The following is a 19,063-nucleotide window of genomic DNA, read 5'->3' on the forward strand; positions in this document are numbered from 1 at the left end:
AGAAGCCTATCGCAATGCAGTATCCCCTATAGCAACGCGTTTTCCAGTGATTTATACTGCCCTGATACCCCCAATATGGCCAAACGTCGCCTACCACAAACTTCTGCTCGGAGCAAACGTACGAAAGTAGCCGCTGCCACCAACAACGTCGCCTCAACTCCTGAGGCTTCACCTGAGCCTGCATCTAAGCCTGCATCTAAGCCTAGACCTCAGCGTCGATCACCTCGCAAAACCCTAGCTGCCGCAAGCCAGGCTAACGCCTCGCCGCCAATACCTACCTTCGAGTTGCAGTTCTTAGAGTCGCAGGCGGAGGCTGAGATTGTCGCGCCCACCGAGGGCAGCCGAGCTGGCACGGTGGCTACAACTGAGGCTGGAGAGGGTGGTCAGGATGAGACAAACAGCGCACTAGTTGAGAACTTTGACGGCATTGACTGGGCACGTTTACCTGATTTTATCAAGCCATTGGCGCGTTCTAAGCGCCCAAAAAGTTGGATCTTTCAGTATGGCTACCGCGTTGTTGAGCGCCATGCTACATCTCGAATCTGGTTTGTGTGCAAGTACTGCCATGTACACAAAACTATCGACGCTGGCCGTGGTGGTTTGTTTAACATTACTCAGGCTACAACCTCAGCAGCCACCCATCTCAGCCAACCAAAGCCTGGCCACAACCTTACGAAAGATGGCCCAAAGTTAGCGCAGAGAGCTCGAGGCCAGCTGTCGTTGCGGCAAGCTTTTGACGCTGGTTTAGACGTACAACAAAACACTGCTAACGCGTTTGGAAACTTCGACGTAGAGGGCTTTCGAACAGCCACTGTCATGTGGCTTGTTAACCGAAACCACCCGCTCAGCGAACTTACGACGCCTGATTTTAGAGAGATGATGAGATTTGCCAACCCAGAGGCAGAGGCAGCGTTGTGGGTAAGTAATACCAGCGTTTCTACCTTTGTGATGAGGTTGTTCCGGTCTATACGACCGCAAGTTATCGACACCCTGTCAGGCTCAGTAAGCAAAATACACGTAAGCTTTGATGGCTGGACAACAAAGGGTGGTAAACGTGGCTTCTTTGGAGTAGTCGCTCACTTTGCCGACGCAGCTGGAATAATACGAGACTTACCAATCGATCTGCCTGAGCTCGCTGGCGCCCACACCGGTGAGGCTATTGCCAAAGCTATCTCGACGACGCTCTCAGCATACGGAATAACAAGCGACCGATTAGGCTATTTTGTACTCGACAACGCTACCAACAACGACACTGCGATCGCCGCGCTCGCGCGCGAGTACGAATTTGAGTCCGCTCACCGGCGCCTCCGCTGCAGTTGTCACACGCTTAACCTCATCGGCCAGGCTATTATATTTGGCACCAACAAAGACGCCTACGGCAACACTCAAGAGCAGTACAATACCGAGGAGCAGTATATGCGAGAGTGGCGGAAAGATGGCCCTATTGGAGTGCTAGTTGACGTCATCAACTATATCAAAACGCCGCAACAGTACGAGCTTTTTCGTGGCTACCAGCGCCTTGCCAACAACAACCTGCCTGCTGAAGGGCGTCTCAAAGTACTCGAGCCAGTCAAGCCTGTCGTCACTCGCTGGAACTCATACTATGCTGCTTTTGAGCGCGCTACCAAGCTTCAAGCCGCGTATAACTTGTACGCTGAGCATCATATCAATAGGGTTATCCTTGAAGATGCGCACGCTGCGCAGCGGAATAATAAGCGGCCCGACGCCCCAAACTGGATGAGATCAACTGGGCTCCGAGCTGCTGACTGGGCGGTGATTGCAGAGTACCAGGACTGCTTAGAGCCGCTCAAGTACGCCACAAAACGCCTCGAGGGACGCTCTAAGGATGGCAAATACGGCGCAATCTATGAGGTTATACCCGTTTTTGAGTACGTACTCAGCAAGCTTGAGGCCCGGGCGCGCCCGTTCGAGCACGTCGACTTCAACGCTCATGCCGAGGCTCCAGAGGATCACCTCAACGTCAACCTCCGCGCCGCGTGGAGCAAAGCCAACGACTACTACAACAAGCTCGACGACTCGCCCGCTTACTACGCCGCTGTTTGCCTACACCCGTACTACAAGAACTACTGCGATGTGGCGTGGGCAGACAAAGCTGATTGGCTTACTAGTGCCAACGCGTCGTTCCAACAGCTTTGGGCGGCATACAAACCTCAACGAGCACGCCAGCGGTATACAACTGCGCCGAGTAGCAACAACATAGACGAGGCAATTATTGCTATACTTAGCCGCAACAATGACCGAGAGGCTCCACTTGACGAGTTTGAGCGCTGGAAAACACAAGAGCCGCAGTGGACGCAGGAGCAGTACAACGCAGATGGAAATCCTGTCCAATACTGGATACAACTACTGCCGAAATACCCGCATTTAGCGCAGTTTGCAATCGATATCATGACTATCCCAGCATCAAGCAGCGACTGTGAGCGCCTCTTCAGTGAGCTTGGCGACCTTCTTGAACCTAAACGACGTGCTCTGGGCAGTGAGCTACTCGCAGCTCTTCAATTAGTAAGGTCATGGGTGCGAGCTGGTTATAAACCGTACAACTGTAGCGAGGCTAAGCTTTCAGATGAGCAGCTTGTAGGAGATTACAACATACTAGAGTGGAACACTGAGTTTTGGTAATTTGTATGTAGCTTAATCTCTTTGTAGTAGTCAAGTAATCCAAGTACTTGCAAGTAATACAAGCAAGTCAAGCAAGTAAAAAAATCACCCCAAGCAAGTCAAGTAAAGCCTATGTTTGAACCAAGCAAGTCAAGTTTAGAGCGGTGACTTGCTTTACTTGCTTGTTGGAAAGTCTGACCATCGGAGACTTTAACGGGGCAGATCTTTTCTACGAAGCAGCCAGAGAGTATTGCCAGACCGCTAAAAACGACCATGATGTTGCAGCAGATGTTGAAGCCGACAAAGTGTTCGATGATGATCGAACTTGACACACATCGTGGAACTTGCAGGAGCAAACAACTTTACCGTCAACGTATCCCCATGGTAGAGGTGAAGCAGGCGAAGCGCGAGCCAGAAGAACATTCCTCGTCCGCACAAGGGAAGGGAAAGAGCCAAGATCAGGTATTTGACGACAAGTGCACCGCCATCGAGCTTTCCATGCAGGGCCAGATCGAGGCTCTACGCTACGCGTTCGACAAGAAACTGGACACCAAGTTTAAGCAACTTAAGGCGGAGTTCGAGGAGAAGCTCGCTGCTGAGATCAAGAAGGCGGACGACGACCGCGCTACTGGGATCAACAAGTTGGAGTACAAGTTCGACCAGAAGTTCACCACCCGGACCAGTCTCCAGGAAAAAAAGTTCAATATGGGACTTGCTGCCGAGCCTCAGAAGTCCAAGGTACACAGCGCTACTAGCATCGAGGAGAAGGAGAAACTCTAAGCTCTTGCGGTGCGATATGCACAAGCCCTCTCGCCCTACCACGCGCCACAGACACTGGAGTACGAGGCGAAAATCATGACCGCAAAGGCAAAGAAACTGCAGGAGAACAAGGCTGCGATCGAAGCGGAGCTAGATCCACTCCATCTTGAGCTGCAGGAGAACCGCGAGTGCCGCGCTATGCTTGGTGGCTACACCATCTAAGCAGGCCAGTTCTGGCAGTCTTAGTAACGAATATCATCGTCACAAGTAGCGTACGCATACAGCGCGCCAGGAAACACAGTGACTTTTCAAACCCAAAGACACCCTCCATTACAGTAATGCTCAAGGCAGGATAAGCAGTCTGTAGCAATGAAACTCTACTTCACATGCAAATAAGCTGAAATCACAACCCTTCCCTGATCAACCATAAACATGCTCTTAGAACCTAGATCCCTTTTTTCGATCCAAATACCACACTCCTCATCGTCGAAACCACACACCAGAAATGCACAAACAAATAAACTAACTAAATACGCTTTTATTCCATTACTCTCCTTTGTGCCAACTTACCAACAACAGATAAGTACCACTACCTCATTACCCCCATACCATCCCTCCAAGCATCCATAGCCTCACTCCGCCAGTCATCCGCCTGCGTCGCAAACCCATCCACTTTAAAACACGCATTCATCGGCCCATCGCAAAAATACACCGGCCAAGCCTTCACACCAGATACTGCAGGTGCGTACATCAGTAAAGTGGAACGGACGTCTGAAATGTGATAAAAAAACCGGAGCTCAACTTACACCCATGCTCATTCGGCGACCCATGGAGTACAAAAATAATCCACATCCTACTCATCAAGTCGACCACGTTATCACACGCTTCCTGCCTAGATCGGCGAAGACGCTGCTGGTGGTGGTAGTGTTATTGTCGACAACGTCGGGCGCCGTAGAGATTCCAGAGCTTTGTGTACGAGACAGACGCGGGATAGCCGGGACCCGTTAGTTACTTGAGCGGCAAAGTCTTACACCGTGTTAATGGGTGTCTTGATGGCATCAAGGGAATTTCTAGAATATTAGTGCCTTCGTTGCGGTTCGTGCCTAGGATAACTAACAGGCACGTGGGTGAAACGGCCTTGTAAAAGTAACGTCGATAGTAGGTCTGGCAGGAAATCGTCGTGCATGGTGAATGATATGGGTTGCATTGGATACGCCTTTGCTAGTACATTCGTGGGGACTTGTTGTAAACACTACACCACGTCGTCTGCGGCGCCACAGGCCGTGGCATTCACCACCTGCTGGAACGCCGCCTCTCTGCCCTCTGCATTCAAAACCGTCCGCCCCATGCCCATCGTCCCACTCTGCATAATTGCGCCATGGAAAAGCCGGCCCTTTCCCCCCACCCCTCTTCGTTGCCGTCTCCTCCAAATGCCATAATCTGCGCCGCCACACCACCCCCACCCGCAGACTCGCCGAAGAGTGTCACACGCCCTGCATCCTCATCAAACGCAGTAATATTCTCTTGTAGGTATCCACAGCAGCGCCATCCACTAGTCACGAAGCCCATTATTCGTCAGTCCCGCCCGTTCGACCGCGGCGCCGGCGAGGAAACCAAAGGGGAACCCAAGCGGTAGTTTATACGCAACGAAGACGACGGCGGGTGTGTCCATGTGTACGGATTTTGAGACAAGGAAACTGCTGTTATACCGCGCGTCGCTGCTGCCACTTCCTGTTAACCCAGCCGGCGCCGTCGTGGAGATGGAGTAGGACTGGTGGTCTCTGTTGCTGTTGCTGTTGCGTTTGGTTTGGTTTGCGCGCAAAGTCGGCCGAATAACGTTCAAATATAAACAATTACTCACTAGCACTCGCTCCGCTGCTCTCATTGCCCGGCTGCGAGAAGCCCGATACCTGCGTTTCGTGTCTCCCCGCACACGACGGCCTGTAGCTGCTGGCCTGCCGTGTGCCTTTCCTGGTTGCGGGCGCTGGCGGTGTGGCGTAGGGGCATTTCTCGGAAGATGTCTTGGGCGTGGACATCGTTGTGGAAGCCTGGTACGTCGCCATTTTTTATAGCGACCATAGGCGTGTATAGGAATGTTGAGGCCGTCGCCGTTGTTAATCCCATATTTGATGCAAAGAGCTCCGAGATTGCAAGCGTGAAGTTTAGGAAGAAATTCATGATGTTGTATTATTATTATTATTATATTTCCATTAGAGTCCTGTATCAGTCGGTGACTATGTAGGACTTTGGCTAAGCCGTTCTATGTATGATGGTCGTTGTGGAGTTTCTATGGGTCTTGTACAATTTGGGTGGTGTTTTGCGTACTCCAATTTCAGAGCTAGTCTTCCATTGGCGCGGGTGCTAAAGAGCAGTGTGGTGAATAGAAAGAGATGTAGCAGCGGGCTCTTTTAGATAAGGAAATATTGTTTTTGTAGTTTTATACAGTGTCTGTCTGTTCGGTGGTTTGCCCAAGGTGCCATTTTCTCGTGCCAATCCTAGTACTTGCAATAAAGGCTAGAGTAGCTTTGATGCCTGTCTTTGTTTGGAGGAGGAGTGGAGGGTGATGGGTCTGTGTGGTATTGCTTCTTTGAGTGTATTTCGATGTGTTTTGTACTGTTTGCAATCTAGAAGTAGATGCTGTGGTGTTTGTGGTTTGTAGCATATACATAGATTGCAGTCTCTCTTGTTGAATCTCTTAAGGTAGGAGTTGAAGTATCCATGTCCTAGCTTGAGTGAGTAGAACGCGCTCGAGATTTCTCTTGGTGTTCCCTTCGGGACTTTGATTGTTGTATGTGTGTTGAGCTTGAAGATCCTTGAGTAGGAGCTTCTGTTTTTGGTGGGCCTGTCGGTATACCTCTTGTACTCCATCAGTTGTTCTGTTTTTTGTATTTTGTTGATTTCTGTGCCTAAGTAGGCTAGGCTCGCTGTGGTCGATGTTGTTGGTCTCTCTTTAGCTGCTTCCTTTGCTAGCGTGTCGGCTTTTTCGTTGCCCTTGACGTCGTTATGTCCTGGGCCCACTGCAGGTGGATCGATGCTTTCTTTGTCGTTATTCTCTTTGCAGCTCTGATGCATCTTAGTAGCCACTGTTGTCCCGGGTTGTCCGATAGGTTGTTAAGCCTATGGATTGCTGCTTGGTTGTCTGCGTATACGTAGATCTCTTGGCCTTCTTGTGCCACTGTAGCCGCGTGTTCAAATGCCTGTGCTATCCCCTCTAGTTCACCGTTGTAGACTAGTTGGGAGCATCCAATGTTTGTCTTTTGAGAAAAGGTTTCTTCGTGGGTGGAGCTGTACGCTACTACACCTACGCCGATCCCTATTCCCTTGTCGTGTTGTGAGGCATCTGAGTAGATTGCGGTGAAGTTATCTCCGCTCCTTGATAGGATATAATCCGTGTGTGCAATTGCCTCTTCCTCTTTGCTCTTTTTTGATACAGTAACCTTGTAGTTAAGACTTTCCCATGGTCTGAACCTATATGGGATTATCTTTTCTACGCTATTGTTGTCTCTCTCTGGGATTGACTTAACAATAGTGTATAGTTGTCTATGCTGGTTTGGCTTTTTGTAGCTAGCTTTGTCTGTATTTGTGATCCTTGTAATTGCTTTCTGGATTGGGTGGTTGCTGGATAGCTCATGATGTTGTAGATTGAGCGTGTTGGTCTGTGTGACATAGACTTTATCTTTTATCTAACAAAGTAAGCCTTGTAGTTGGAAGAGAAATAAAAAGTGAATAGGAAACGAGGAATTACATATACACTTATATACTATTGATCACGTAACGTTACCCGGCCTTGCCATTGTCTTGTTTTACTTTGGGGGGAGGGCGTCACACACCACTCCCACTACCGTATTTGCACATTAATCGTGTTCATATTTCCCATCTCTCTCTCTTTCTCTCTCAGTTGAAAAAGACCACATCCTCAAACCACCTCTCAATCTCTCCCCCCCCTTATCTGCAAACTTCATCCTCGCACTCGGAACAACCATCCACCGCTCCCCCATCCCCACTTTATCAAGCCCACAACTCCGCCCCATCCACCCGCCATCCTTCAACTCCCTCGCCACACTCCACGCCCCAGCCACACAATCATTAACACCAACACCATTAAACTGACTCCCCACAAACCGTACTCTCCCCCCCAAACTCGCCACTCATCCTTTCCGCAAACCCCGCCAGACGATCCTGATAACCCAGCGTATACTGCGGTATACAATCCTTTGCGAGATTAACATAATGCGCAGTTGGTTCATCCGTGATGTTGAGGTGGCGGGCTAGCAGGCTCTTTGCCATGTCGAGACCTTCTTCTTCGGTCGGGTAGGATTCCCAGCCGTCCCACCAGTGGCCGCCCATCATGACGGTGAGTTTGGTGCCCGAGACGGTGTCTTGGCCTTTGATGGCGGACGAGTCGAAGATTACACCCAAGCCGCGCTCGGGGTTTTGCTCAAACGGCACGGATTGCGGGATTAGGTAGCCGAAGCCTTCGACGGGGAGGAGGTGGGGGTTGGGGTAATAGAGATTGATGGTCATGACTGTGACGTAGGGGGTGAGGTCTTTTTCGCGGAGAGTGGAGATGGCGAGGTCGAAAGACTCTGTTGAGGTGGAGCCTTCTTGCTGTGACGATTTGTTAGTAATATTAACGGTGGAGTATTTTTAGACAACTTACCCCAGACACAATTTCAACGCCTAATTTGCCGTCTTGAGAAAGCGGTTTAAAGCTCTGAATCGGCGCCATAGTTTTAACCTTCACATTCCCCAGATCCTCCACCGCATCCCCCAGCGCCCGGACCAGCTGCTGCAACCCATTCCGCAATGAAAACTGCGTACTCTCTGTCAGATTCGACCAAAATCCCTCGTCGACCTCGAGCTCTTTCTTCATATTCGCCATAAGATTTCTATCCCACTCATGCACGAACGAGTTCCCCCGGGGCTCAACGGCGTCATTCTGCACTTTGATAAACCCGCCAATAACGCTGCCAAATGTATTTTCCAGGTTCCACGGATTCGCCGCCAACGTCCTTGCGCTGAGCTGCCAGATGTCGCCTGCGTAGATGCCGTGGAAGCCTGCAGAGATGAGGTTGTCTGCTAACCGCTTGTCCATTCTGCGGGCGATGAAGGAGCCAACTGTTTCATCGACAAGGCCCGCTGGTCGCGTCTTTTCCCATGGCTCTTTGATGACGCCCAGGAAACCGGCCAGCAGCCCCGATCGCCAGAGAGAAATCAAGTTTGGAATTTCAATTGGCATTTTGGACGGGAGCCGGTTGAGCTTGTCGGGGTAGTATATGAAGCGGTTCGTGGCGCCGGGATCAGTGCGCTTGGTATATGTGACATCGTTTATGAGACCAAGTTCTTGTATCTGCACACATTACATTAGTAAGACTTCGATCAGACGATAGCACGCAACCCACCAAGGCCGCCGTAGCAGGAGCAGGCCTCAATGCCCTAGGTCCCTGCTCAAACAATACACTCCCCTCCTTCCCTTCAGCATCCTTGACATCAACACGTCTCGTCCTAATCCACCCCCCAGGGTCATTGCCCGCCTCAAACAACGTAATCTCGCTGTTGGGAAATTGTTTGCCGACATAATACGCGCTACTAAGACCAGCAATACCTCCACCAAGGACGGCTATCCGCTCAGGGTCTGTGGAATGGTAGCGACATTGCGAGACGAGGCGGGGGCCATGTCTGAATGCGAGTAGCGGGCGGCATGTGAACAGCGATTGAGAGGCAAGCACGGGGCGTGCGGCAACGGTCTTCAACGTCTTCTGTGAGGCATTCTGGAACCGCATTGCCGTTCAATTGGTCGCGAGATGAGGACGTTTGGGCGACAACCAGAAGCTTACATGACATTCACAAGAGAGCAATTGCGCATGTCGACGTTCGGCCAAAATGTCCGAGCTTGGGCCACCCGCTGCTGCCGTCATCGATTCATATGCAGGGCCGATGCCATACATGGAGCTAGCACGACATATTCACCGTCACCATATGCATGAAGAATGTGTGTAAGAAGAAGAGCGCAGCCATAACGGCCGCTAGAAACAAGGTTCCATTTTGCAAAAGAAAAATCTCTCCTCCTCAGGGCAATGCCCCCGCCCATAACGCCTCATTGAGCCATATCCAGACTTATAGTACAATGCTCAACCATGTCCACCAAGTCCTCCCCTTTCTTTCCCGATTGGTATCATATCCACGTCCCCCATATATACCTGGCAGCCACTCTATGACTGCACATCAACACTCTCATTGGGAGGTGCCTGCGTCATGTCTTGATCCTTGCTGGGGATGATGAGCTCCTCCTTTTGCTCCTCGTCTACAAATTTCCTTTCGCTCACGTGCTCACCCTCCTTGGGGGCAACCCACACATTAGTGTTGTTCTTCTTCTGGCCAGGCTCGTGCTTGTAAAGGCAGCGGGGGTTGAGGCACGGGTTGAACTTGCACATGATGGTGCTGTGTCCGTACTTGCAGCCCTCGACAGTGCAGTCGGCACCGTTCTTGCACGGCTTGGACGTGGGGTGCTTGTACGGGCACGATGAGGGATCACGGCAGTTGGGCCAGAAGGCACACTCCTGCTCGGACTGGAACTTCTGTCGCTGCGCTGGGGATGGGTGCTTGCCGACGCACTTCTTGTTCTTGCACGCCGCACCGAAATCGCACGAGTCGTTCATGTCGACGACAGTGCCGGGTACTGCAGCGGGCGACTGGTGGACAAAGTGGCAGTCGGGGTTGCTGCATCGCAGGTTGAACTTGCACATGGTCACTGAGGGGTCTGGGCGACCAGAAGGCAGCTCGACGTCCATGCCACCATTGTCTGCACCTGGGCCATCCGTCATGGTCTCGTCCTCGCCCTCTTTCTTAGTGAACGGCTTTGCGTTTGGGTTCATGCCTCCTCGTCCGCCCTGGTGCGACCGATCTTGGCCGCGATGTGGCTTCTTGCCGCCGCGGTTGTTTTGGAAGTTGGGGTTGACATAAGCGGTGGGTGGGCCGCCAGCGAAGATTTGCTGCATCATCTGCGCTTGTTGCTCGTACATTTGCATGAGGGCCATCTGCTGTTGAGGGTTGAGCCCCATGCCGGGCATGTTGTTCTGGCCGCTCATTGGGTTCATCGGCATTCCAGGCATACCACCCATAGGCATGCCGTTCATACCACCCATATTGTTCTGGCCCATGTTCATGGTGGCGTTGCCCATGCCGCGACCATTCGCCATTGCTTCGATTCCACGGCCAATGTTCTGTCCCCGGGGACCCTTGGGCGGGTCGCGGGAGTGCGCATTTACTCGGCCGACACCGCCTCCAGCGCCGCGCACACGGTGCAATACTGAGTCGTGGTTTCGGTCCATATTCTTGTTCAGCTGGTTAAGCATGCGACCGCCGCGTGCGGGCCGTGCAGCTTGAGCGCCGCTGCCATTGCGCATCGCCTTGGGGCCTGTGGGGCTGTTCCTTGTTAGACTCTGCTGATCTCTATCGTAAAGGCGGTTTGGGCGTCTTTTAGACGTCCGAGGCTGAAAGGGGAATAAAGATGAGGTGTTGCCATACATGACGCCTTGTGCCTCTGATGCACCTTCCATTTCTGTATCTTGCACTGATGCCGAGTTGTCGTGGGATGTGCTCTCCATCTGGTTGTTCTCAATCGACTGCGCGACGGGTCCATCGCCGCCGCCGCCATTTGCTTGCTGCTTCAAACGCTCAATCTGCTCAAATAGCCACTGCGCAAACTGTTGCGTCTCTGTGTTTTCTGGGCCGAGATCAAGAAGATCGTTTGACAGCTCCGCCGCGACCTGCGCTTCGTTCTTGTCGTTGGCCAGCATGAGCAGAATGTACTCGAACAGCGTCGTGTCGTCGCCGCCTGTCGTCCATCCAAACTCGGCAAGCTTGGCCTGCACCACCTGTTGCAGCTGCGCCGCCATAGGTGAGTCGCTCGAAAAGTCAAGAGCCATCGCGTGCGTGTGTGCTGGTGTTGGGACGGCCAAAGTCGCGTGGATTCGAGATGAGGCGGTGGGCGAGAAACAAGGGGAACAACCAAAGACGCGACTTGCTGCACGTGGAACGGTCGCGTGTGCTTTTATCACGGTCGTGGGGAAAAAGTCGTCAGTCGTTAAAAGTGCTTGCGCGTGTCAAGCAGGTTTAGCATATACGTGGTGAGTGTGTGGGGGAGATCAAGTTAATGTTTGGAGACGTCTGCGTTCAAGTTCTGCGCAATCGCGCCCGGCAATTGCCGCCCCACTAGCCCTGCCATAGTTCAGCCGCCCGATTCATGCCGCCAAGGCCAATACAATTCCAGGGTTCACTTTCACGCCAGACAATAGAATAATGTCACTACCATTGTTTCCGCTATAGGGATACTGCCAGTTTGTCTTGTATACGCATCATGAGATTTGCCACCCGGCCTATTGTCTATGAGGGTCTAGCATTAATCTCTATCGCCCACGACTCATTTGCTTACCCATCAGATCTGTCTGTAATTTGCTCTTGGAATGTGTCTAGGACACGTGGTGAAAACACAGGAACACTCAGCACTTGTCTTGGCCTGTTCTGATGGCTCTGACTAAGCGACATCCAGTTGCCAGGGAAGAAGATTCCAGTGTCCCAGAGTGACTCACCCAGATCAAGGGCAATCTCCATCACTATCGGACATGTGAGAGAGGGTAATCCCTACGGTCCTTCCTATTTTCTCCTTACGCCCTGACTCTGCTCCTTCTCAAGAGCTTGTGGTCCCATCGGCAGCAGATGGTGGATCCGCACTTTCTGTTCTTCCTCCATTCCTCCTGCGCATAGAGTGACTTTAATAGATCCAAACCGTTATTTGACCACCTCATACGTTCGACTGCTCAGTCTTCAGCCGTGCATCTTCCATCCGCCGATCCTCTTCCAAACGCTGTTCATGCTGTTCCCTCAGCTCTTCCGTAATCAAAATGCCAGTGCCTCCAGTCCGACGTTCTGGCAGCTCTTCTTGACTATCATGTCCAGTCCTGGATACGCTGATATTCTCCGTCCCTTTACCACCAGTCTTCTCTCGATTCTTGGAGCTTAGCATACGTTTCAAGCGGTGACTTCCGGACTCATCTGAGCGATTGGGTGATTGTCGTACATAGCCGTGTGAATCGTATGAGACTGGGTTGGCAGGCCGGGTCTTGCTCTTGGGCATCACTGACGCGAACATTGGGCCACAGCCTATGATGACGGCTGGTGAGGTGTTAATAACGTGCGCCAAGTAGTCTATGTTTCTCTTACCTGTTGAACATTCAATGATGGTCCACATTGTGAGCCATTTTGGGTCTGGCGATCGAGGCTTTCCGTCTTGACCGACTTGGACGATACGGATGGTCGAGAAGAGTATGCACACAAAACCAGATGCGAACAACAGACCACATCCTACCTTCTTTGCTTTTTCCATCTGGAGATTCCAGATGAGTCTGATTGGTAAAGTCATGACTGTCTTATTAACGGAAGTTTCTCAGGGGATTACATATTCGACATACCCATCAAATTAGTAAGCGTATCCACAGCGTACGCATAGTAAAGGTTTGCGGTTTGTCGACGAGTTTCGGCCGGTGAAGAACACAAGACTCCTTGATTGAAGAATTTCTTGGTATCATCACACGCTAATCCCGGCCCCGTTATGATACATGTGGCCCAAGTCTGCCGGGTGTCAGTCACGCGTGGCTGAAGACGGTCTCGGGATGAAATGCGCCTCAGACTCTAGTCCGTACCCTTACTTACCACAATACAAAAGATTAGCGTACCCCACCAAGTCCAGAGGTAAGCTTTCGGCATTCCCGCCAGTAGCTTCTTGTAAAGCGCCAATAGCGAGAATTTGACAAACCAAAGACATGTCCAGTACTCCATACCACTCTGCCACATGACTTCTGATGTGAATTTGATGTCTGCCATCATGGTAGGCCATGGCGCGATTTGGCCAGCTTGGAGTGCCTGGATCTTGAAGAAGATGGGTGTGATGACTATGTAGAGGATGGTGAACGCCAGGTAGGCTAGGAAAGCGATGCAGAGCAGGATGTCTTGCGCTTCGATATGCCTACGTCGCCATAGCTGTATGCCAGCCCGCATCGCGAAGACAGTCGATGTTATCGAGAGCATGGCGTAGTCAATCCGCAGCAGATCATGTTGGGCAATCCAATCGGCACCCGTCGACATGATGGTCGGAAAGCAAGGAGGCGAAACAATACAGACAATGATGATGTTGATTATACGGCGGATTCCAAGGACATCCCTCTCAAGTCTGGCGGATGGAGCCGTGCCGCTCGAGGACGTAGATGATCTGGTATTTGATTGACCAAATACCGGGATAAACCACTTTACAATGCAAGGGCTTCCATCAGCGCCCAGGAAAAGCCTAGGACAAGGGCCGCGATAGCCTGCAACTTTCTAAACAGGGTTGCATGGGGGCCAAGCCCGTGTCCAACCACGTAGAGGAGAGACGCAGTGATCTCCGCCGCCATGGATCGCGGTTCCGGAATCCTGGAGTATGGAATCGCGTTTCTTTGCGACGACCTCATGTGCTCTGCTCAAACGAACAGATTCCGGCTGCTGGTGCAGAGGCGAACCGTGGAGCCGTCACGCCACCTCATGTTCGCCATCTAGCGCATTTGATTCCGTGGTGCGGAGGAGCGTCGGCAAGCCCACAGGACGCCTTAAATGTACGTTAGCTTTGGTGTCGGAGTACTGTGCGTGCATGACTCTCGCGCTGCTCGCATCTTATTAGATTTTCTCAGGAAGCCCCTGCAAGATGCCGATTGGAGATAGCTAAGGTCTGGCTGTTCACTTGATAGATTCTGTCCGCACGCTCGTCCTTTCCTCGTGGCGAAACTGCAATCCCATCTTCAAGCAGCTTTGCGCGTCTAATCTCGGCGATACAAGCCGCCACAAAATTCAGCTCTGGTTCGTAATCAGTCCAGCTCATGCATGCGGCCATTGGCAAGGATAGAGTATTGTCGGCGTAGTGGCGTTGTTGCGGCTTCTCCCTACGAATTACAAAGTTGGAGGGGCGGCTCGCGGACGCCTTCCCCTTACCCACCTTTCGCAACGCTATCTGGGTACCCATGGTGTCTTGCCGCTTTGAATTCTAGGCACTCCCTTTGTCATCCGTCAGCTTTCGTACACATTACCATAGAAGTCAGAACAAGGCTACGAAGCATAACTGAGGCACGGCAACCTGAGCCATTGGAAGCGCCATCGTAAGCGATACAACTACCCGAAGAGTCCTTAACTACACTATCAATTCTCATATTCCAACCTCATTTTCACATCGCCTAAAAATGCATATCTCATCATGCTGGGGTGAAGACTACAGCTATTCGCCACGCCGGCACTATATCCTACAGCGAGCTAGCCCCTTCTCCACGAACACACGCACGGGCGCCGTGCCTGCTTCGGTGACGGTCTACTAACGAGCCGCTTGATCTCGACCTCGCCTGTCAACTAGTCGGCGCCGCACCAGGTGGATGCGCCGATGGTAATGTCGATTGCAGCCACGGAGAAGATGGAAAAGCTACATTAATGTCAATGGCGCCCTGCACTTCAGATCCAGTCTGTCGGTACCAGGTTCCCTATTCACGTTGTATGCCCGCAAATAGCAACTATGAGGCTTGCTGATGTTGCTGTAAGCGCGCTCGCTGCTGCTTCCCTGTCAAGCGCCTTTGAGCCCCCCAACTTCAATGTGACCGAAGCACTATCTGCGCGCGGAGTCAACATCAAGGCTGTCCCCGGTTTGGCGGACTTGGTGGGGCAGTCTTCGCCCAAAGCCTGCTCGGTAGCCGTAAGTCTCCTGAAATAGATGATCGTCGCGAAGAGACCCAATGTTTATGTCGAATCTAGTGTAGTGCTCTCCAAATTGCCTTTGGGAACAGCAGCGTGCTATCGGAAGGAACTCCGACATACGATAACTTCACCAGCGAGTATTGGGCCGCCCAGCAAGTCGCCGTCAATCCTTTTTGTGTCTTCAAACCGGGAAATGCGGTGCAGGTCTCGGCTGTCGTCTTGCTATCTCGACTCACACAATGTCCATTTGCCGTAAAAGGAGGTGGTCATGCTGCGTTTGCGGGTGGATCGAGCATTGAAGGCGGTATCACGATTGCACTGGAGAAGCTGAATGAGAAGACGCTGTCGTCGGATAAGAAGATTGCATCCATTGGACCTGGAAATATTTGGGGTGATGTCTACCCCTGGATTGAGCAATATGGACTTGAAGTTCCAGGTGGGCGGGTAAGTCACTGTCTACTTTGTCTTGTTTCGACCTGCGAGAAAAGAGTATATTCTGACTTGGGGTAGATTTCGTCGGTCGGCGTCTCTGGACTGACTCTCGGAGGGGGCATCTCCCACTATGCCAATGCACGCGGATGGGCCTGCGACAACGTCGATTCGTTCGATGTCGTCACTGCCTCGGCTATCATCGTAACCGCAAGTTCTACTGAAAACCCAGACCTTTACTGGGCTCTGCGAGGAGGCGGCAACAACTTTGGCATTGTGACTAAACTCAACATGAGGACGTTTGTGCAAGGTCCAATGTGGGGAGGGCAACGCGCCCATACTGAAGACCAGTGGGATAAAGTCTACACGGCCTACTACAACTACGCGACAAATGCTGGCAAAGACACCAAGCAAGCTCAGATTGTCTCATTTGCGCTCCAGAACGGGATGAAGATTGCAGCCGAGGACCTGGAATATTCCGATCCCACCCCATGGCCACCCGTCTTCGATGAATGGAAAGCTATCCCAGCCATATTCGATCAAACCGCTGTTGCCAACATGTCGACTTTGGCGAACACACTAGGCGCCGGAGCTCCGAATGGTATCCAAGAAACGTACTGGGATCGCACCTTCAAGGTCGACAAGGACATATTCAAGTCCTTCATCGACATCTTTTTCGACATGCTTCCCGTGATTGAAGACGCTGCGGGAATCCTACCTGTTCTCTCATTCCAAGCAATTACAGTTCCGGCTATGCAACAAATGCAACAGGACGGTGGAAACGCACTCGGCCTCAACCCTGATGACGGCCCAATTTTTATCGCCAACCTTGCCATTATGTGGACGAACGTCGCGGACAACAAGCGCATCATGTCTTTTAGCAACAGTTTGTACAAACGTCTCGTCGAAGAAGCAGCGAAGAAAGATCTCAATAGCGATTACATCTACATGAACTATGCGTCGCCATATCAAGATGTTATTGGCAGCTATGGAGCTGCGAATAAGCAGAAGTTAAAGGACATTGCTAACAAGTACGATCCCACAGGCGTATTCCAGAAGCTGCAGCCTGGATACTTCAAACTTGAGGGCACTCCGTATGGCACATTTTCTGCATAGAGCTTAATAGAGTAATGTTTATGTTGTGCAGTACTACGTTGGATATCATGTGATTCGTGTGACCTCTTTCCTAGTGTGGTAAGACGATGTGTGTTAATGGTGTTATTTGTCGCTGCAGCAATGCGATTGAAAAAAGCTTCAACTTCACGCATATGATGGAACTCAAGAATCTTACATGCCGATCGATGGTTGAGTATATCCGTAACTATGGATCGGCTAGTCGAGTCCCATCGCAGCTTCTCGAACCTCAGCTCTTGTAGTCAAGAAGCTGAAGCGGACGCAACGCCATCATGCAAGCTGTGCCAAGTAATAATCAGCTGGAACCGGGCGAAACCTGCAGGCATAGCCGAGTAATATCAATATAACGAATAAATACGCCTGCATGAGCCAAGGTCGTGACGGCGGTTGACGTCGTGAGGTGAGGCTGCCAAGTGAGGTGGCCAGTGCGCTAGTCCAAGCTTGTCGCTGCCTCTAGGTCTTTTTGTCCGCTCGCAACCTTCGACCATCAACCTCACCCATCCGAGTCGCACGCAAGCTGCTGAAGCCCCAGTTTGTTAGTACTCCTCCCCATCTCTACGCGACAACCGACAGTTACAAAATGTCTCGCGGCGGCGGCACTACGCTCTACGTCACCGGCTTCGGCCACGGCACGCGCGCTCGCGACCTTGCCTACGAGTTCGAGCGGTATGTCCCCCAAGGCTTCGTCCCAGTCCGATGACCTCGCATCGTTGTTTCCCAATTCAGTCTCCGATTTTCCGATACTCCACCCTCTGTCATTCCGCCCAGCAGCTGTTCTGGCAGCTTGCTCGCGCGACGCCGCTTCCTCTCCTTCTCCATATCCCTGCGCACCGACTTGCACCTCCCCGTCTTTCGATACGAAGAAGCAATTCTGACCAACCTAAAGCTATGGCCGCCTTGTCCGCTGCGACATTCCAGCCCCCCGTTCGGCATCGTCTAGACTGTGAGTTAGCCTTTGACCTAGGCAAACGACCCGGGCTCTAACAGGCCAGCAGCTTTGCGTTCGTAGAGTATGAGTCTCGTCGTGATGCCGATGACGCATACCATGAGATGCACAACAAGCGCATCGGACGCGACGACTTGTTGAAGATTGAGGCAAGTTTGGCTGTTCTTGATGACGTGTGTTTAGCTAACAAGCCGTAGTGGGCCCGTACTCCTCCATCGGCATCATGGCGATTCGACTCCGGTCGTGACCGTCCCCGTGGTGAGCGTTCGGAGCGTGGCGGTGACCGTGGCGACCGATCCGACCGCGGAGATCGTGCGGACCGTGGTGTTCGCTCCCCTAGGCGTCGCAGCCCGTCTCCTCGTCGCGAGCGTGGTGCTTCCCCTCGCAAAGATGAACGTCGCGACCGCGATTACGACCGCCGTGATCGCGACCGATCCAGGAGCCCCATCGATGGCGACCGCGAGATGAAGGATGTGCGTGATCGCGAAGATGATCGTGGCGATCGCGACCGCGGTGACCGTGACGACCGGCGTGACCGCGACCGCGCTGCCGACCCGGCCGGCGAAGTGAAAAGTGAGCCCTCCGACCCCCATGACGACGAATGATTCTGATCAACATCAAGCTGTCGAGTCTCCCCCTCCACCAGTGCACGAGGATCTGGATGTGGCCGAGTAGAGGTGAGGCTGCCATGCATCCCGCAGGCAGTGTCTGTCTGCGCCACTGTCTACACAAGGCCAGTATTGACACGAGTGCTATCAAAATTGCTACAGCACGGTGTTTTGTTGAAGGAGAGAGGGATTTGGGTTTTGTTACGTCTATTAGTGGAGGCTAGATTTACTTCTATGTCCTGCCACGACATTAATGCATCAGCAGTCGAAAAGCTCGGTACGGATTCTCTTTGGCGAACGGTTACGGCGATTATATTCGATTCGGTTTGTCGCCTTGTTTCGGTCGATCGGTCGATGTCGATACGGTTCGAGTTCCTTGCGTCCTGTACACTATTCGGTCGGTCCGTAGCACGTCGAACACTTCCACCTCCCTTTCCCCTTCGATGCCTCCCGATCTCACGTTTACGCTATTTCCTCGACGCCCACTCCCAACGCGAACATATAAAACAAAGGTTTGTGTACTCAGATTATATAGATTTCCATTGTGATTGTGACACCATGCTCACGTATACTGCCGCTTGCGAGCACATGCTTTGATAATACAACATGTTCAACTAATGTTATTGAATGTCGTCATTGGTGATGTCCGTTTGATGTGAATAAAGCGATTCCGAATGCGATGTCAAGGTGCAGTGTCCAGAACATGTGTTGATTCACGGATGTTTGAAATGAGAAATGCCTAAATTGACCGTCTGCACCCATGTTGAGAATTTGCGTTGTTTTCTGCAATATGCGTTTCCAA

The 19,063-nt window shown here is 51.9% G+C and overlaps 10 protein-coding genes across 10 annotated transcripts; 5 read left to right on the plus strand and 5 right to left on the minus strand.

Moving 5' to 3' along the window:
* Nucleotides 1-75: 75 nt before the first annotated feature.
* On the plus strand, nt 76-2,640 carry PtrM4_000240 (uncharacterized protein; the record flags this gene model as incomplete). Its single annotated transcript, XM_066102529.1, has 1 exon — nt 76-2,640. One exon carries the CDS (start codon nt 76-78, stop codon nt 2,638-2,640), a length of 2,565 nt encoding a protein of 854 aa, XP_065964731.1.
* A 252-nt stretch (nt 2,641-2,892) lies between these two features.
* PtrM4_000250 (uncharacterized protein) lies at nt 2,893-3,399 on the plus strand (the record flags this gene model as incomplete). Its single annotated transcript, XM_001938976.2, has 1 exon — nt 2,893-3,399. The coding sequence occupies one exon, from the start codon at nt 2,893-2,895 to the stop codon at nt 3,397-3,399; it is 507 nt and encodes a 168-aa protein (XP_001939011.2).
* A 75-nt stretch (nt 3,400-3,474) lies between these two features.
* Nucleotides 3,475-3,600, plus strand: PtrM4_000260 (uncharacterized protein; the record flags this gene model as incomplete). The annotated part of the gene is made up of 1 exon (XM_066102530.1): nt 3,475-3,600. One exon carries the CDS (start codon nt 3,475-3,477, stop codon nt 3,598-3,600), a length of 126 nt encoding a protein of 41 aa, XP_065964732.1.
* A 1,659-nt stretch (nt 3,601-5,259) lies between these two features.
* Nucleotides 5,260-5,502, minus strand: PtrM4_000270 (uncharacterized protein; the record flags this gene model as incomplete). The annotated part of the gene is made up of 1 exon (XM_001938975.2): nt 5,260-5,502. One exon carries the CDS (start codon nt 5,500-5,502, stop codon nt 5,260-5,262), a length of 243 nt encoding a protein of 80 aa, XP_001939010.2.
* A 390-nt stretch (nt 5,503-5,892) lies between these two features.
* On the minus strand, nt 5,893-9,161 carry PtrM4_000280 (HemY, Protoporphyrinogen oxidase; the record flags this gene model as incomplete). The annotated part of the gene is made up of 5 exons (XM_001941666.2): nt 5,893-6,412; nt 6,463-7,061; nt 7,501-7,986; nt 8,039-8,728; nt 8,781-9,161. 5 exons carry the CDS (start codon nt 9,159-9,161, stop codon nt 5,893-5,895), a joined length of 2,676 nt encoding a protein of 891 aa, XP_001941701.2.
* A 429-nt stretch (nt 9,162-9,590) lies between these two features.
* On the minus strand, nt 9,591-11,306 carry PtrM4_000290 (Fork-head-N multi-domain protein; the record flags this gene model as incomplete). The annotated part of the gene is made up of 2 exons (XM_066102531.1): nt 9,591-10,803; nt 10,906-11,306. The coding sequence occupies 2 exons, from the start codon at nt 11,304-11,306 to the stop codon at nt 9,591-9,593; spliced, it is 1,614 nt and encodes a 537-aa protein (XP_065964733.1).
* An 875-nt stretch (nt 11,307-12,181) lies between these two features.
* Nucleotides 12,182-12,799, minus strand: PtrM4_000300 (uncharacterized protein; the record flags this gene model as incomplete). Its single annotated transcript, XM_066102532.1, has 2 exons — nt 12,182-12,552; nt 12,601-12,799. The coding sequence occupies 2 exons, from the start codon at nt 12,797-12,799 to the stop codon at nt 12,182-12,184; spliced, it is 570 nt and encodes a 189-aa protein (XP_065964734.1).
* Nucleotides 12,800-13,061: 262 nt separating this feature from the next.
* Nucleotides 13,062-13,521, minus strand: PtrM4_000310 (uncharacterized protein; the record flags this gene model as incomplete). Its single annotated transcript, XM_066102533.1, has 2 exons — nt 13,062-13,066; nt 13,113-13,521. The coding sequence occupies 2 exons, from the start codon at nt 13,519-13,521 to the stop codon at nt 13,062-13,064; spliced, it is 414 nt and encodes a 137-aa protein (XP_065964735.1).
* Nucleotides 13,522-14,965: 1,444 nt separating this feature from the next.
* Nucleotides 14,966-16,689, plus strand: PtrM4_000320 (GlcD, FAD-FMN-containing dehydrogenase; the record flags this gene model as incomplete). Its single annotated transcript, XM_001941663.2, has 3 exons — nt 14,966-15,142; nt 15,202-15,588; nt 15,655-16,689. The coding sequence occupies 3 exons, from the start codon at nt 14,966-14,968 to the stop codon at nt 16,687-16,689; spliced, it is 1,599 nt and encodes a 532-aa protein (XP_001941698.2).
* Nucleotides 16,690-17,287: 598 nt separating this feature from the next.
* Nucleotides 17,288-18,328, plus strand: PtrM4_000330 (RNA-binding protein (RRM domain); the record flags this gene model as incomplete). The annotated part of the gene is made up of 5 exons (XM_066102534.1): nt 17,288-17,373; nt 17,594-17,650; nt 17,703-17,826; nt 17,851-18,130; nt 18,276-18,328. 5 exons carry the CDS (start codon nt 17,288-17,290, stop codon nt 18,326-18,328), a joined length of 600 nt encoding a protein of 199 aa, XP_065964736.1.
* Nucleotides 18,329-19,063: the final 735 nt, after the last annotated feature.

Source organism: Pyrenophora tritici-repentis, chromosome 1 (assembly GCF_003171515.1).
Source record: "Pyrenophora tritici-repentis strain M4 chromosome 1, whole genome shotgun sequence".
NCBI classification, from domain to species: Eukaryota; Fungi; Ascomycota; class Dothideomycetes; order Pleosporales; family Pleosporaceae; genus Pyrenophora; species Pyrenophora tritici-repentis.